Below are 18,304 nucleotides of genomic sequence, written 5' to 3'. Positions count from 1 at the left end.
ATGTCCTCCACGTTATATTATCAGTTGGAAGGTGAACATGAAATATTTTTTTTGATTTTTTTTTACAATTTATTCAGCTGGAATTTTGTTTTCTTCTTGCTTTTCAAGGAAGACTGCTTGGTACAAGGACAGATGGTCTGCTCCACGCTAACCTTATGGACACACACGCACACACACACACACGGGAGAAAGAGTACACCTTTCGCTCGTTCCCTCTCCCCCAATTTAAACCCTGCAAGAGAGCAGGACGCAACCAGGCCACGTGAAACAAATGAAAGCACATCAATGAGGTATTTAGGAGGCTTATGGACCCCAATTACAGTATAAGAAAAAAATGAGAGATTGGGGGGTGGTCAAAGGGTCAGGATGATTCCAGGTCAACATCTACAGACGTATGTTTACGTGGACGCCGTGTGTAAGTGCTGCGACAAAAAAAAAAAAAAGGCAGGCATGTCAGTTATGCGCATATCAAATCACCGCCCATGGAACTAAATAAATAGAGGTGGAAATAAAAGGAGGGTTGCACGCGTTGCAGCATCCCACTGGACGACACGTTCAACACAGACCGGAACACCACGATTGAGACGCACTCCCTGACCTCGGGAGCTTTCACAACGCAACAGCGCCTAATAAAATAATGATCAGATAAAACAAATCAAAGTTATGATGAGCGCCCCTCCTCATCCTGTGGCCTCGCCTCAGGCCTGGGGGGGGGGGGGTAACTAGTTAACTAGATAACTAGGATAACTAGTTGCGACCAGACGCAAGCAAGCAGTGGTGGCAGCAGCCATGTTGGACTGCACAGGGACGTGCAGTGATGTTTGTGGTATCGGTGGTCGTTGATTGCATTTACGTTTAAGTAGAGGCTCCGCCGTCCTCTGTAATTCACAATCAGCACATTGGAACATCTTTCTAACTGACCGACGACGTACAATCTAAGGCTGCAGGGATTGCCAAAATCCGAGGAATTTGATGATTCCCTCAGAGCCGCGGGTGAACTCGTGTTCGGATGTGCGGCGGGGGAGAGGGGGGGGGGGGGACTGAGGAGGAAGCAGAGGGGGAGCCACGATGTCGAGGGTCAATTACAAAATACTAAGAGACTTAGACTTATTCAAGTCTGGAGGACGATGGAGAGGAGGTGGCACCACAGCTACACTGACCCCATTAAAACAAAAACAAACAACAAATAAATGTAAACGTGTATTCTTACTATTCTTCATTGATACAGGAGTTGGGGGACGGGTGGCTGGGTAGTGGCTGGGTAGTGGGTGGGTGGCTGGGTAGTGGATGGGTGGGGGGGTAGTGGGTGGGTGGGTGGGTGGGTGGGTGGGTAGTGGGTGGGTGGGTGGGTAGTGGATGGGTGGGTGGGTGGGTAGTGGATGGGTGGGTGGGTGGGTAGTGGATGGGTGGGTAGTGGATGGGTGGGTGGGTGGTGGGTGGGTGGGTAGTGGAGGTGCTGGAGGCGGCGGCTGTAAGAGTGCCGCCGTCCAGGGCGCGGCAGCCCCCCCTAGGCCACCCCGTTGCGGGCGGGCCGCTCCGGGCGCTGGTGGCTGGACGTGGACGGGTTGCCGGGGTTGTTGGGGTTGGGCGGGCCCCTCGAGGGGCGGGGCTGTTGCGAGGCGGAGGCGGGGCCGGTGGCGGCGCGGGGGCCGTCCCCCTGCTGGGCCGCCCCGTTGCCCTGGTATCTGTAGCCGGAGCGGGCCGGGTACGGGCCCCCGTTGTACCGCTGCCCGCTGCCGTAGCCCGGCCCCTGGAAGGTGCGGCGGTTTCCTTGAAAGGTCTGAGCAGAGAGAAGAAGAGGTCAGCCTCACGGACACACACACACAACACGGGGACACACAGCAACAACACACACACACACACACACACACAACACGGGGACACACAGCAACAACACACACACACAACGTGGGAACACACAGCAACAACACACACACACAATGTGGGAACACACAGCAACAACACACCCACACACACAATGTGGGAACACACAGCAACAACACACCCACACACACAATGTGGGAACACACAGCAACAACACACCCACACACACAACGTGGGCACACACACACACACACACACACACACACACACACACACACACACACACACACACACACACACACACACACACACACACACACACACACACCTGTTTGTTGGGCGGGGGGCGGTACTCGCTGCCGGCGGGCGGGGCGTGGCCGGGAGGCGGGGTTTCGGCGGGGGTGGTGGCGGAGGAGGAGGTGGAGCTGCAGCGGGAGCGGTTGGAGTAGTCGGTCCTGGGGTGGTAGACTGAACAGCGTGGAAACAGTCATTAAAACCATCCTCCCACAGTGTGCACACAGACCTCAGGCCGCATCGACACAGAGCTCAATGCAACACGGACATCACAGCTGTTTCACTTTGCAAGAGACGCGACTGCTTAGTTATAGAGGAACCACACAATCCCAAAATACGACTGGCTTTACTACCATCAACCACAACGACGGCATTATAAAGTACGGCCAAACATCTCAAAACATCACGCTTCAAATAGGTGGCCTCGCGCCGGGGACAGGAAGCCTGCGGTGGTCATGGTAGCGGTCGTGTGTTGCCATGACAACCCCATCTCCCCATCTCAGGCCGCGGTACGGAGAGCGAGGTAGGAGCTGCCGCCGGGCCGTACCTGAACCGAACTCGGCGATGCTGGTCTTCAGGGGATCCAGCTCAAAGGAGAACTTCACCGCCTTCCCGAGGTCCTCGTCGTATTTCCGCTCACTCACAAAGTGCTGGAATAAACAGAGGAGGAGCGTTTTGGATTGACCGTCTTGATACACCCATGGGATTAAAGCACGGGTGTACACATGCGGGGGTGTACATGCGGGTGTGTACATGCGGGTGTGTACATGCGGGTGTACTGGGAGCTTGCCTTGATGTCGGCCCGTAGTTCAGTCAGCTGATCTTCAGTCATGGACGCCGATTTGTCCGTCAGTCGCCAGAGTGCCTCTGCTTTCTTCTGACGGCCGTCCAAAATGCTCACTGAAAAAGTTACAAACACCGCGTTAAACACGTTCTAAACACGTTCTAAACACGTTGACTGGGTTCTCGTGAAGATGAAAGGTTTGGACTGAAGATGTTATTCCCCAATGCGCTATGTGACGCTCAACTAGAGATGTAGATAAATATAAATATGGTGTTTAGCACAAAGAAGACTTCCAGATCAACCAACACTAGAACATTTCAGTATATTCAATCACGGGAATCCATATCTAATCCCAAGACTGTTTAAACATTTATGAGACCATTTTTCAAAAGGGGGACCATCTATAATAAACCCAACTGTCAACAGGGGGAACCAAATATAACATGAAGACAAAAATAGAAGTTGACAAGATGCATTATTGATGATACAATAATTTCACATGCAGATTGTTATTAATGTATGACTTGCTGTCAGCTGCCTCACAGTGGCCACACACACACGTTATATAAATCAAGGGAACAAGGAGCACAGAAATCTAACAGAGTTCCCAGGAATGCTGGCTTTTGTGATGTTGAAGAAACTACAGGAGGGCTGAGCCGTTCCTCTGCGTGCACGGCGCACAAAGACAGCTTTCAGGCCCTTCGCCACCCGACACTATTCAGGTCCCCAGCAACACACAGACACACTCACACACAGGGGGGGGGGGGGGGCGGAACGGCCTACTTACACACACACACACACACACACACACACACACACACACACACACACACACACACACACACACACACACACACACACACACACACACACACACACACACACACACACACACACACACACACACACACACCGGGGTGTTAGAATGAAATGGCCTGTAAAGCCCTTGAAGACTAATTGTGATTAAGGGCTATACTAATTAAATTGACCCCAGACACAATTCATTTAGGTCGGATTCCTCCCCACCTTTCCCCTACAGCGCTCTGGTCATGTGATCAGATTGTGTCTAGTCACTCCTGGGCAGCAGGTGGCCTGCTGGGCTGGACTCATGTGTTGTTTTAACATGTACGACTTACTGGCCTCCGCCTTGACTTTGTCCATTTCACCGAACAGGGTCACTTCTCTGTCCATTAGACTGGCAAGAGAAAGACAAAAACAACAGGGGGGGGGAAAGAGATGACTCGTCCACCCAGATAAGAGCTTGTACTTTGACTTTGCACAGTCACTGCAATGAAATCGCTAGACTTCAACACATGTCAGCAAATTCTGGTTGGTTTTGTTTCTGCGTATTGTGGCTTGTGGGCACGCCCACAGCCACAGCAAAAAAACAATATGAAACCATACAATTCAATGTGTTTGTGATTATGTGTGTTGTATTTATTCAGATTGGGGAATCCCAGCATCTCTAGAAGGCATTAGCTTGGTGTGGCTGGCTCTACCGCAGGGTCTTCACTACATCCACTACACGCTGGTTCCTGTGGTCACCGCCTGCAGTCGTGAACTAGGTGAACTACAGACAGGACCGCTTGCCAGGTACAAGTCAGGTCCCAGTGTGAGTTGTATCTGTTTCCCTGGGAGGAGGTCATTTATTTTGAGCGTGAATTGCCACACAATAGGAGTACAGTTTGGTAACCGTGGTATAATCTCCACATGTCATCTCAATGTGTGCCATATTTTATTGTTAAACACTGTGCTGTTGGTTAGATGATCATTTTATCTATAATTACAATATGTATGTTGTATTTCGTGTTCATAGTGCTAGTTGTGTTCATTGTATTACATTTACTTTGCCATTTCCATCTTGAGCTGAACCACTAACAGATGGATAACAACCTTAGTAATTAACTTAGTAATCAATTAATTAACTAATCATTTCCTCTGGGATCATCGGTCCCTGCTGGCCGGGGAGCAGCGTGGTGAGGTGTGACACCGGCCAGACTGACTCAAGAACGCACCGGGTGAAGCCCGGCCTCTTACGCAATACTGCTGACAGACGTCAGCTGCTACACAAGTCTGGATTAGTTCAAACACTTGAAGGGAATGAGGCACAGCGAGATCTGTTCCTATGGCAATCAGGGAAACACAACTGAACCCAAGACAAACACACGTTTATCTTCAGATAGGGTGCCCCGTCATATCTACAGGGAGCCTTTATTACAGCAATTATGCGACATATCCATAAACTGCCCTCATCGTTCTGCACACTGAACCTTCAGTTGCTTAAAAACGTTTCTTGTGAAAAGAAACTAGATGACTCATTCAGTTGCCTTGCTGCCCTACATTCCAGTAGGGCCTAAAGGGCAGTGAGTAAGAAAGAGTCTTTCAGTTACCAGCTCTGGAGCTCAGCGAAGGTCTGCTTCATCCTCTTGATGGAGGTGTCCATCTCCTCCTTCACCACCATCCTGTAGCGGGACAGCGAGGCGCTGCAGCGCTGCAGGTCCTTCACGGAGCGCTCCACGTTGGTGGCTGCAGGCGGAGCGAGACACAGATGGTAAACGGACTGAGTTGATGAAGCACTTTTCCCCACCAGTGAGGGCACGGGGAGCACGGCGGCGTTCACGCGGGCTGCTTTAAGGGTGGGCCGCTAGACTGAGGGGCTCACCCGTCTTCTTGGTGCCTGAAGAGCCGCGCAGGCCGTCCGCGTCGGAGGACAGCGGTAAGGGGGGCGTGGGCGCCTGGGAGTGGGAGTTGGGCCTGGAGCGGACCCTCTGGCCTTTGGGGGCCTGGTGGATCCTCCCTCCTGGCTGGAAGGCGGGGCTGGGGGAGCTGAGGGGACCCTCTGCGTCTGTGCCTGAGGAGGGATGGAGGACCACATGCCAATATGGTATTATGCCAACAGTAACAGTCCAAACTTGTGGCCGTACGCAAATCCTCCCTCCTAACAACAAACACTACGTTTCGCCTCTAAAGACCCATTCAAACAATAGTTTGCATCAATCAGCAACTGTCAGGCAGCTCCTAACACCTACCAACTACCCATTCACCCGTCCTCCATAAGCGATCTCGCCCCAAGCCGTACAGACCTCAGTAAGACAGGCTTAAGGCAAGCAGCTCGGCCCTCACCTGTGGTTTCAGACGTGGCGGGTTCAGAGTCCAGCTCAACGTCTGCGTCCAGAGACGCGGTGTCCAGCTGTTCGCTTAGGGAGTCCAGAGAGTCGCCGTCCAACGCCGAGCCGTTGGCATGGAAACCGTTGAGCGTGCCCTTGTCCTCGGCCGCCGGCGCGGCCTCCGTCGTCGGCGGGGCCTCCGGGGGGGCGGCCTCCACGGGCTCAGGCTTGGGCTTCTTTTTCTTCTTGGGCTGCACGTCAGGGGGCGGGGAAGAGACGGAGAGACATCTGAACCACGGCGGTCCTCAGACAGGTGGCAGTGGATAACACAGGACGGCCTTCAATGAAGCCGCACTGGAGTCCCTTCATAACACGTCTACAGGAGTGATGGCCCGGCATATCGGCCGGCCGATATTATCGGCTGATATTTGCGTTTTTTACGTGTATTTGTATCGGCCCGCCTATATCAGATACTCCGATGTGATTGGTTAATGTCCTGGGCCAGGGGAATCGGGGAATGAGTATATTGCTTGTTCCCAGAGTGACTCGCTGAGCAAAGGCTGATAAAAAAAAAAGAATTGGTAGCGGTATCGGCCCTGACAAATCCATATCAGTCGATCCCTAATCTGTAGTACAGTCGCCGTGCCCTTACCTTCTTCTTTCCAGTGACATTCCACTCCTTGAGGATCTCCGTTGCGTTGCCTTGAGAGGAACGAAACAAAGAAAGGTTAACGACGCTCTGAGGGCGCGGACGCGTCTGAACGGCAGGCTGTGTTGGCGTTTTGCATGGTTTCCAAATTTCAAAGGCTTTGTGTACCTCCACATGTTACGCCTGAGGCCAAGCCAAAAATAACATGCAGAGTGGGATCCTACGTACTAGGGAAAACCCTCTTACTCAGCCCGACCAACAACAATAGTTTGTCAAGTTCTTTACTCTTTATTCTTTATTTAAAGGATAGCCCCTTGAGATGTACCATCTCATTTTCGAGGGGGTCCTTACAATAATGACAAACGATACAAAGATAGTAAAGAGTAAGTACTAAACATAAATCCAAACACATAAGCACAAGGACAAACACATACACTCACACACCCATGCACACTCCAACACTGCTCCCCAAAGCTACCCCCCCCATCCCCACCAGCCAGTATTACACAGAGTACAATCAAAAAAATAAAAATAAATAAATAAATAAAAAGGAATCCCTCAACAAAAATGGAGGTAGACATTTGTACTGACAAGCATACTATACACCAATATAAATACATTTTCTTGCATACACAAGTCAAGTATACAGTACATATTTGTAGATACACATACAGTATAGTGACAAAAGGAAAGCAGGTATGAGTAGAATGAGTCCTAGAAAGAAAAGTTAAGATAGATCAGAAACAAGAGCAGGATGTTTTATAATGCGTAAGTTCAGTCACCAGGAATCCAATAACAAGTCAGACTTGAATGGAGGCCTGAGATTTCTGCAGCAAATTTGTTTAGGAAGTATGCGACAGGCCTCGTCATAAAAGACACCCGCCTCGTCATAAAGGCAGCCACCGTCACATCATGACAGACGTTTTAAGCCACACACTATGCCAGAATTACAGAGAGCAACAATGGTGGTAACAAACGATGGTTGAAACAACAATACAGGTACGGCATAGAAGCCTACTGCTCCCTGCTGATGAACCGCCATGTTTCCTGAATAGAGGATGCATGTTTTTATCATCAGTAATTACTTCAATGTGCTGGATAAAACAAACAACAAAAAAAAAAATCGAGGAAATCAATTAGATAATTTAGACGTGGCTCATAAATACCATGTCTAATATCATGTAGAAACATCCCTTATATGTCTATATATAGATATAGATATCCTACATCAGGATTGAAGAGTTGTTGGCACATTCCATGTCAACAATATACAGCCCAACCATAACAACTGTCCATAGCATAGTAGTACATATAGAAGTCACATTCATACCTTCCAAGAAAGCGTGCACAGCCTTGTCCACGCAGTTCTCAAAGTGTTGGAGCACCAGAACTATTTCATTGTTGCTTTTGTTGGGGACCACTGCTCTGACGGCACTTATCTGAAAAGGAAAGGGGAGCAGACATGGCATCATCTTAAATGGATAGGTACCGTGACAGCAACCATCGGCTAACGGCTACGACATGGTGAACGATGTGGCCATACTCGTTCTGTGAGCTACATGGTGATCATGCCACAGAGAGACCACGCATGTGGCTCCATTCTTGCGTGCTTATGAAACCTCAGATGGTGTCGGGGTTGACGCGAAATGAGTCAATGATTAAAAAAGGCACATTTTGGTGTGAGCTTATCAGCCCTCAAGATGCCATATCTAATGTTAATAAAAAATGGTTCTGTGAGTGTGATAACGATAAACGACTCGACGAGTATTAATCAATAACAGTCAACCGCAACATGCGTTGTAACCCTGATCGAAAACATCCTGTTGGATTACATAACGGATTGATTGATTGATGGATCGACCAAGCAACGAGCCTTGGTCGGGTGCAGGCGTCGTTCCACTCGTTTATCTTCAGTAATAGTAGTAGCTGTTAGCTGAAAGCGTGGACTTGGTGTTTAAACACTTAACCAGATACCAGTTAGCCTAAACCCCAATAAAAATAGAACAAATACGTTAATCACTTGGCTACCATGTGGATTAGAACTCACACGGATGGGGCGCGGCATTTACACCTGATACCAAGGAGGAAAACAAATGTGAGCCACTACGACGTCACAGGCGACACGTGCACTAACTAAAGAACGCCACGTCAAATACATTAAGGGAACCTTGAGAATGCTTACAATACTACACCTCCAACATTTAAATCAACAGGAGACCAGCTTGTTGACAATGAAACACACGCACTGTTGCCACGCCCAAAACAGATGTTTTGTTCCAAATGTCTAAATCGAATCGTAGCTGTGTAATAAGCAGACTAACCCAGATATGTTAGAGTTTACCCTGGCCTGCCAAAAAAGTAATCCACAACCATTTTACCATTCGATCAAGTTTGATTTTATATAGCACACCTTGCCACACAACTGTGTGATACAGAGAAGACGCATGACAATCCAACTTCACTTTCATTTCTTCATTCTCCCAACATGCAAAACCCATTGACATAGCTTCCCCGCCCATTAAACCATTCAAGTGTCAAATGCCACTCTGAGAATCGGTGCTCTAGAATAGGGCCAGACATGCAGGTAGCAACCGATCTGTCCCGGCTGTGCCAAATAAGGTTTTGCGTAATATCCTTGACCAAGTATGAATACAGCCCAATACCAACCTAGGAATTTTACTAATGCATGACATCAAACACCTCACCGGCAAAACCAATGCACCTTCAGTAGCGCCTGAGATTGGGAAGCCCATAATCCAGGGACTTGTTTCAATGAAGGAAGTGAAATAATAGGATACATCGTCTCACCTTTTCCTTCATTCGTTCAAATGTTCCACCCTGGGACATGACCATGTTCGAGTGAGTGTCAAAAAAGACCCCAGAGGTGTCTGAAAAACAAAATACACAATAAGAAGGGTCATTCTAGCAGTTGTTAGGCCTTCCAACTCAGTCACACTGCTTAGTATATCATTTGCAAAACAAAATGAGCGCTGCATGTAGGATTACTGCCCTCGACAGGAGGGTTCCTACGCGACATACAGTATATCTCACAACGCTAGTTAAAAAGCGTCACACCCAACCCCATAAATGGCAGGCCGAAACTGGCTCAAATGGAAGATACGCAGAGCATACACGTCTTACCAAATGACTAGGCATCCTGGGAACACAACACAATGTCATGTGAATGATACGTGCATTACTATACAACAAATTTAACACTTGACATAGAATAACCTTTTAACTAATTCTAGCCGAGTTCACCTAGACTCTGCATAGCCATTCAGTCCCCCCGCCCACTATTGTCTGTTGTACGTCCTGGCACTTAATGAACGCACTTAATGTACATTGCATTTATTCATAGTACTTAATTGTGTAGCATCTGCAGTAGCTAGCTATCACTGCTGTATACGGGGAATGGGGTTAGCCTAGCGATTGTCAGTACTTGCACTTGGTTCTATGAACATCTTTACTGTACCGACAGCGATATATTGTTTCACTTCTTATGACAAATGTACTTATTGTAAGTTGCTTTGGATAAAAGCGTCTGCTAAATGCCCTAAATGTAAATGTAAATGTTATCCATTGGAAGTGTTGCGAGACAATCAATCTCCCAAAGACCCCCAGGGCCTTCAGGCTGAGCCTGTGCATTCCACGGCAACAACCTTTACCCAAGATGACCATCTTGTGCTGTGATTCTCCTCAGTATCTTTTTTTTAGCTTACATTTACTGTACTCTGTACTGTACTCTATCTGACAAGTTAGAAAAGCACAGTGCATCCGATCCCTTTAACTGATCCCAATTCAAACCAGTAAGTCTTTTGTTCAAAATGACAATGCGGAATCTGTGCCAACGAGGATATGTTAAAGTTTAATTCAAGTTGTTCCTCCTCTCAGCCCCCAGATGAGATTACTTTCCGATTTTACATTTGATAAAGCAAGACTATGTAGCTGTGAAACTATGAAAATAGGGAGAAGATGCAGTGACCATAGACAGGACAATAAAACGCTGAACACGTGTAAAGGGTCCTTCAGAGAACGCTGGAATCTAGGTTGAGGTCACTGTGATTCTCTCAACACAAGCTACACTCACATCAAATAACTTCTGCTTAACATGAGTTCATTAAAATGATGTAATTAAATGCATATTCCTCCTGAAAGTCAATGCAAAACAAGGCTCTGCACGTTTATTCTCATAAAATGCTCCATTTAAAACTATGACCTAGATGGCAGATCCTGGGTGTAGAGCAAACAAGTCAAACAGCTCATACAGACCTTTTTGGCTCTTCTTGGCCATGTTGTCAGACGGCGTTACACGCAGGAGGTATCCTATGAGTGCTGCACCGTTTTGGCTCCTCACGTCCCAAAAATAAAATAAAGGGATTGAATCCTGATTGCAGACGCTTCCAAACTCCAGATTAAACAAACACTCAGAAGAGGGCTGGGAGCGCGGTGGTTTTCCCCTCGCAAGTTTTCCACTCTTCGTGCAGATGCCAACTGAGGTTCGAAACCTAGTGGTTGGAAGAGATGGGGTCAGATCGGGCCGGGCCGGGGACACACACACACACACACACACACACACACACACACACACACACACACACACACACACACACACACACACACACACACACACACACACACACACACACACACACACACACACACACACACACACAATGTGAGATGCGTCTCATTTTCTCAGCAGCTTCAATCTGTACACCTAATCCTTAATTAGCAGCTTTAGGCTTTAGTACGAATTATAGTTCGAACGGTAGGCCTACCGAAATACATTATATGCAGGTAAAATAAAATATTATGTGAATTAAGTAAAAGTATAACTGAATGATATATTGGATTTGTTATATATATATATATAACAAATCCAATATATATATATATACACACACATCAATACACATATATATACATACATACATACATACATACATACATACATATATGCTAATTCAATATTTAAAGAAAGATGACTATGGCCACACATTTGTTAATTAATGATTGGTAAGCAGATCAGGCTGACCAACATCGTCTTGATAAAGTTACTTCTTCTCTGATGCAGACTTGATCAGAATGACACAGGAATATGATAGCTCAGATTATGTACAGTGGTTTGCACAACTATATTGCCATGTTATAAAACTAACCAATTCTGTTCCATGTATTTTAAAAACGAGAGTTGCTTTAAGTTTCACTTTCCAGCTAAACCAACACTAAATTGATCCCTAGCCCTGGAACACGTAACACACCTATGCCACTTATGTACAGTGGTTTGCACAACTATATTGCCATGTTATAAAACTAACCAATTCTGTTCCATGTATTTTAAAAACGAGAGTTGCTTTAAGTTTCACTTTCCAGCTAAACCAACACTAAATTGATCCCTAGCCCTGGAACACGTAACACACCTATGCCCACGTCATAGCATCTATGAGCACAGCCAATCGTTTCAACTTTATGATCTAATCACGAAAGGAGTTATGATGCATGATGTTTATCAAGAGGGAAGGTACTAGGTACTGAATCTTCAAGTGCACAAGGTGTAGTTATATTGATTGTTGCGAGCTATTGGATAAGTGACTATGACTAACATAAACCAGCTGAGAAAACATTGTTCCTGTGGTTGTTAGGACTTTATTCATGTGGAAAACTGGGTCAAAATAAATATCAAGAAATATTGGTTAACTAATAAAGAGGGTCCGATGTCACTCTAGTTAAAGAAGCGTAATATTATGCCTAACTAAAACCAATATCTTCTTTGGCTCCAACTTGCACACAATAGGGAGGAGGACTCAAATGTCATAATAAAAGACCAAATTGAGTTGACCGATAATATTCTGTTTATCCAAAAACGAAAAGAAAACTAAACCCAATATAACCTTACATGAATAAAGAGATGCCATTTAATTAGAAAAGGGAACCACGTTTGGCAACAGAAACACAATAACCACAAAATGTATTGCACTCATTTTTAGGTTGCAACTTAACATAGCACTTTAACCATCTATCCATCCATCTGGTTTACTAACATAACATAGCAATTCAACCATCTATCCATCCATCCATCTGGTTTACTAACACACACTTTGAGAGACTCAGCCTCCAGCATCCATAACGTTAGGTTGGGTTAGGTTAGCTACAATAATCGCTTATTGTCCCTCATCTCGTCACTGCGATGCATTAGTATAATGTCTCGTATTCTCAGACACTAGAGCCTGGACCCAGTGTTCAATGGAGAGAAACTAAGACGGTGAAACGCAGTGAGGGCCAGTGAACACATCGCCTGGCTTTGTTAATTTTAATGCCCAATTCTCGTCAACGCTAGCAAGTCTGCTAACGTTATACGCCTTATATCGCAAAGACTAGACAACTAAAATATATGGATAGCATAAAGATAAAGCTTTTTAATTTGAGGGTTATTCTGTATACTCCAATCACATTTCAAACAATTAAATGAATACGCCATTGTGGTAACAGAGATTGTTGTTTGTGGAGCGGGGTTAGTTACCTCTGCCTCCGCCTCTGCCTCGTCAGTCTCTCCAGTCGTTTGCTGCGTGCAATATTTTCTTTAGGCTACTTAGGCGGTGCCAGATTCGGCAGAACACCCCCTTTCAAAGTTTTTCTTCTTTTTCTTCTTTTCAATTTAAAAGGGAGCCTAGAATGCCACCATTCACATTGCTGCCACCTACAGGATTGGAGTTCCCCACCATAAAAAGAGCTAGTAAATAGATACAAAATAAAAAATGAAACAAAATCAAACCCTGGCTAAGCAAATGGATATCTAGAACATATACATGCATTTACAATGCAAAGAGCACAATAATATCCTCAACTCCTTCTTGAACATCTTACATATAAGCCTATCATATAAGCCTCATCCTTTAGCAGCAGTCCTGCCTTCACCTCATTCCAGCCCGTACGACCCTCCTATCCACCCCACTTATAGGGGTCCAACACACTTCTGTATTGGCAACTAATGCCTGCCTGTAACCCCAGAATCCAACCCCCTGAAGGCCCCATAATCCCAAACGGCCCTCTTACACTTTTCCACAACCGCATCAAGAGAGAGAGAGAGAGAGAGAGAGCTCTCAAAGTCATCCCTCTTCAAACAATATTCCCAGGAATGTATACCTGCCATTCAGGAAGACCACTCTTCTTGCGCCCTTTCAAGGTTGTCAATAAAGTTGTATATAATAAATGTGGCTGTTTAATGTGTAATTTCTGAGACTTTCCAAATTGTACATTAGAATAATATATCAGAAATTAAATTAATGGATTAATGGTTTGGGAATTTTATTCAACGATCATCAATGTTATAATGATGAGTTGCGATGAACATTTTATTTTTTTATAGAAGGGGAAATTCCAATTGGATGTTGTGTTGGAATTAAATAAATGTGTACAAATGACTTAACATATTTTTGGCTAATGAAACCAATTTAAAATGAAGCATTAAGTCCAAAGTCTAAATATGTATACAAAGTATAACGATTTACATAACCATGTATGATAGCTGTTAAAGATACATATTCAGTCATCTTTCTTGTGAGGGCTATTTTAGTTATTTTATAGCACACATTGTTAATGTGTTTAGGAAATAACAGTAACTATCAAGGTTATGATATTGGATAAATTATACATCCTTTACAAGAATAGTAAGCCTAATATTACTGTATATGAATCCCTCAGACCAAGCAGTTTATTGAATAACTTGTAGTATGACATCCATTTCTAATTTAAATACTTAATTAGATATATAAATCAGCTTGCTATGTAGGCTTTACGTCCCGACAATAATGTGATATTCCAGACCAACAAATCTGAAATGAGATGGGAGCATGTTGATAATGAAGTTGATAAAATGAGGAAAAGAAGAGAAAGGACCAAATATCTAAGAAATGCATTCCTCACACAAACCACACGGGATCCCCTGAAAGCTAGAAACAATGACTCTTCGTCCTAGAACTGAAGCTCTGATCTGATCTGGTTCTAGAGTAGACTATAGTCTATTCTAGAGACTGATCATATTCAACTGATCCAGAGTATGTTCATCTGGCAACTCCAACTCCCTGCGTCATATCCTGGGAAAAAAAAGTCTACTTTGTCACTGTGGTATCCAGTGTTGCCAGATTGGGCCATATTTCCCGCTCAAACTGGCAACACTGGATCATGCAGCCAGTCTGGCAACACTGGTGGTATCACAGTGAAGTTGGCAGTCAGCTGTGTTAACGGGTAATCCTAGTCCTATATCGATCAGTCAATGTGGTGACACGTCAGGAACACACAATACTCACTGTAACACAACCCCCCAGTAACTTGTGGTTCATTGAGGTGAAGCGCTGACTTCTGTTTGTTTGTCAAGTTTCATACCCCTTTTACTTCTGCGGATCGAGTCCCTAGCCACGATTCTTTCGTTCAAAAGCATGATAGTTCTCCTAGACAATCTTCTGCCCGACCAGGGTCTACTCACACCTCTTCACCGTATTTCGGGGAACTACAAAAAAAAAGCAGAGAAGATGATTTGAGTCTAAACGTCTGGCACTATTTTGGAAGCCATAGATAAGTTCAATAAAGTGTTGAGCGTCCTAACCTCATCAGACCATAATACACTTTGTAAACGGCAAGGATGTGTTATTAAACCCTGGTAGGATACAACACCCTCCTATGACCACAGTTATGCTTTAAAAATAGTGATTTGTCGCTGGACTTGGCATCATAATTGTGCTTCGCTACTGGGTCGTCCCCGACCTGACGGAGTGCGCCCCGCTGTCGTCTCCATAGAGCTAGTGGAGCTAGAGCCACACACAAACACACACACACACACACACACACACACACACACACACACACACACACACACACACACACACACACACACACACACACACACCGCATCCACCATGAGCCACCCGCACACCAAGACGGCAATCCCCTATGAAATGGATGATTCTGGTAACTATCTTTTGGATAAGGCACTTTATTTTCTGAGAACATCTCTGGTAATGCGTTCACCGGGGGGCCTTTACGCAGATAGCCCGACGGCCCGGGCCGGGGCTGGCGTTAAGTGGGGAGACCTGGTGGCTAGCAGTGGCTAGCTTGGTTAGCACGCATCCTTAACTTTCTCCAACTGTTAGCAGAATCTGCTATTTATTTGAATACATTGTTGAATTATTTTCTTTGTTTAGGGTTCCCTTAGACGTGCTTTTTTAGTGTATGTTTAATTTACCGCTGTGTTAAGGTTGCGTTCCCTCGTTTGCTAAGGCTAATTGCTAGGCTTACTGTGACCTGGTAATCTGCACTGTTCTGCAGCCACGATTTGACTTATTGATTGTGTTTAGGCTATTCACCTTATTGTTGTGGTTGTTATGTTATGTTATATAATTTGGGAATTAATGCACACTGGCTGTGTGCACCAAAGCAGACAGGGATATGTCCAATCAAATTTTAAACAAAAGTTACAATTTTATAACATTTTCAAAATGACGAAAAACTAAAAATGTATCAACTGTACACGTATACATGCACAATATTTGGTATGTCTTAACAAGTTTTTATTTATTTTATTTTTTTACTTTGGTGCATTGAAATATAATGTAGGCCTATATTGGTTGGTTATGTCTAAATAATAAGTGCTAAAACGTAAGTAGTTACAAAACCTATGGCAAAGACAAAATTTCATGTCTGCTGCTGTTGCGTCTCATTTTATCAATCCTCATATATATATTGTTGTTCTATCTGCACTAGGAAACTTGCTTTTTAAACACTCACCCAAAAAACACCCCAAAAAATTTATGAAAAATATTACACATTTTACTTTGCAGGAAAATTTATTGCTTCCACACAGCGTCCCGATGGAACATGGAGGAAGCCCAGGAGAGTAAGGGACGGCTATACTCCCCAGGAAGAGGTCCCCGTGTAAGCTTCTTTTCACATGAACTAATTATTACACTGTAACCATCACTAACTAGTGGAAAACGCCCTTTAAATTATCCTGTTTTGCTAATAAGGCAGATCGACATCAATGCATAAGCACTGGCCCCTAACACATGGAAAAACATGTTCTCCTTGCTCACTCACTGCCTTTCTTTCTGTTTCAGCTATGAGAACAAGTTTGTGAAGTTCTTCAAGAGTAAGCCCGACCTCCCGCCCGGCATGAGCCCGGCGGACGCGGCGCCCTCCAACAAGCAGCAGGCGATCCCCGGGTGTGCGGCGGCCGGCGAGCCCAGCGGCCTCTCCAAGACGGCCAAGCGCAACATGAAGCGCAAGGAGAAGCGGAAGCAGCAGCAACCGACGGACGAGGACGAAGCGGAGCTGGAGTCGGCCAGGAGCGCCGTGGAGGGCGCCTCCCTCTCGGAGCGCCCCGCCACGGAACCGGTCGGCGCCAGCCCGGCCGCGGACGAACCCTCGGCCGCCAGCGAGAAGGTCAAAAAGATCAAGAACCTGAAGAAGAAGCTGCGACAGATCGAGGAGCTGCAGCAGAAAATGGACTCGGGGGAGATCAGTGAGCCGTCGAAGGATCAGCTGGAGAAGGTGGGGCGGGGCCGGGCCCTGCAGGAGGAGCTGGAGCAGCTGGAGGAGGAGGACTCTTGAAGCGGGGCCAGCGGAGCAGGGCAGAGGGACGGACAATTGAAAGTACAAACTGTGTATACTTTGACCTCCATTGAAAAGTTTTTTTTTTTTTTTTGCTAGTCAACATAAACTGTAGCTTGGGAAGTAAGCGCACTACCAAAGCCTCAACCTGACGTATTGAAGGACCAGGAACATGTCAATCCTCAGCACTTAGTAATTATCTGATGTTTAAATGTAACCTGATAAGAACCGTGGTCGCTAGGTGTTTCATTTAATATAGAATTTTTAAATTGTCCTGTACAATGTATGGTTCATTGTGCATGGAGTGGTATTATGTGCCATTTATTGTTCATGATATTGCCTCAACACAATGTCTGTCAATCTCAGTTACAGAAGAAAAGACGAATGATGAGGTGTTGGTAATAGTCGGTGCATTTATTAAATTTTTACACCACTGAGAAGTTAAGATTTTCTAAATAAATGAAATTATGAAATTAAGTCATAGAAGTCTTTTATGGATTGGGACCTCAAAGTGTTGCTTCAGCTGTACTTCGTGCAATGGTCTTTTCGACGGTGATCAATGACTCTCCAGTAAAGCGTGTTCAGTTCGGCCACAATGTTTACCTTAAGTTTGGGCATTGCACCACTTAATGTGACGAAGACGATGTTTGTGGGCCTTTTTACACCATGCTCAATGCGTTAATTTTCAAAGCCCAGTGGATGCCGGTCTATTCTGAACGTTGTACATTCTAAACAATGTTTTATTTTTACATTTTTATGGCCATTATATTATGGTAATAAAGGCAAAGATTACTGACCAACCAGCATCTTTATTGAGAATGAAAAAAAACATGAGACATAAATGTGTGCAATTCTATTAAGGCTAATTATTTTCTCTGCATCGTTAGGAATGTTGGTTCAATGTCAGTTATTGCATGAAGCATTCAGGCACCACACTTTGGTGAAGCGATAATGAGTTGAAAATGCAATGATTCAGGTTCAAAGGACACTTTGAGAGCAGAATAGAGCCAGCCAAGAAAATAGCAAAAGAATAAAAAATAA

At 45.3% G+C, this 18,304-nt stretch overlaps 2 protein-coding genes across 2 annotated transcripts; one reads left to right on the top strand and one right to left on the bottom strand.

Moving 5' to 3' along the window:
* Window positions 1–1,426: 1,426 nt before the first annotated feature.
* spats2 (spermatogenesis associated serine rich 2) lies at window positions 1,427–13,200 on the bottom strand. The gene is made up of 13 exons (XM_084480095.1): window positions 13,182–13,200; window positions 10,931–11,166; window positions 9,467–9,546; window positions 7,989–8,097; window positions 6,662–6,711; window positions 6,026–6,260; window positions 5,565–5,753; window positions 5,293–5,428; window positions 4,039–4,097; window positions 2,909–3,018; window positions 2,666–2,768; window positions 2,153–2,292; window positions 1,427–1,780 (listed from the first exon to the last, which is right to left on the bottom strand). Exons 2-13 carry the CDS (start codon window positions 10,950–10,952, stop codon window positions 1,508–1,510), a joined length of 1,506 nt encoding a protein of 501 aa, XP_084336221.1. The 5' UTR covers window positions 10,953–11,166; window positions 13,182–13,200; the 3' UTR covers window positions 1,427–1,507.
* A 2,294-nt stretch (window positions 13,201–15,494) lies between these two features.
* Window positions 15,495–18,050, top strand: pym1 (PYM homolog 1, exon junction complex associated factor). The gene is made up of 3 exons (XM_084479351.1): window positions 15,495–15,625; window positions 16,495–16,588; window positions 16,771–18,050. The coding sequence occupies exons 1-3, from the start codon at window positions 15,574–15,576 to the stop codon at window positions 17,261–17,263; spliced, it is 639 nt and encodes a 212-aa protein (XP_084335477.1). The 5' UTR covers window positions 15,495–15,573; the 3' UTR covers window positions 17,264–18,050.
* Window positions 18,051–18,304: the final 254 nt, after the last annotated feature.

This window comes from Micromesistius poutassou, assembly GCF_964030765.1.
Source record: "Micromesistius poutassou genome assembly, chromosome: 15".
Lineage (NCBI taxonomy): Eukaryota > Metazoa > Chordata > Actinopteri > Gadiformes > Gadidae > Micromesistius > Micromesistius poutassou.
The sequence above is the reverse complement of the archived record's forward strand: the minus strand, read 5'-3'. Positions and strand labels throughout refer to the sequence as shown.

Bases quoted from the DNA above. Each gene is read 5' to 3' on its own strand.
- spats2 (XM_084480095.1), bottom strand. From the start codon at position 10,952: ATGGCCAAGAAGAGCCAAAAAG. The intron at 3,019-4,038 runs GTAAGTCGTACA...TAACTTTTTCAG, and splicing joins CAAAGTCAAGGCGGAGGCCA to TGAGCATTTTGGACGGCCGT. The intron at 1,781-2,152 runs GTGTGTGTGTGT...CTCTCTGCTCAG, and splicing joins GCCCCCCGCCCAACAAACAG to ACCTTTCAAGGAAACCGCCG.
- pym1 (XM_084479351.1), top strand. From the start codon at position 15,574: ATGAGCCACCCGCACACCAAGACGGCAATCCCCTATGAAATGGATGAT. The intron at 15,626-16,494 runs GTAACTATCTTT...TTTACTTTGCAG, and splicing joins CTATGAAATGGATGATTCTG to GAAAATTTATTGCTTCCACA. The intron at 16,589-16,770 runs GTAAGCTTCTTT...TTTCTGTTTCAG, and splicing joins CCCCAGGAAGAGGTCCCCGT to CTATGAGAACAAGTTTGTGA.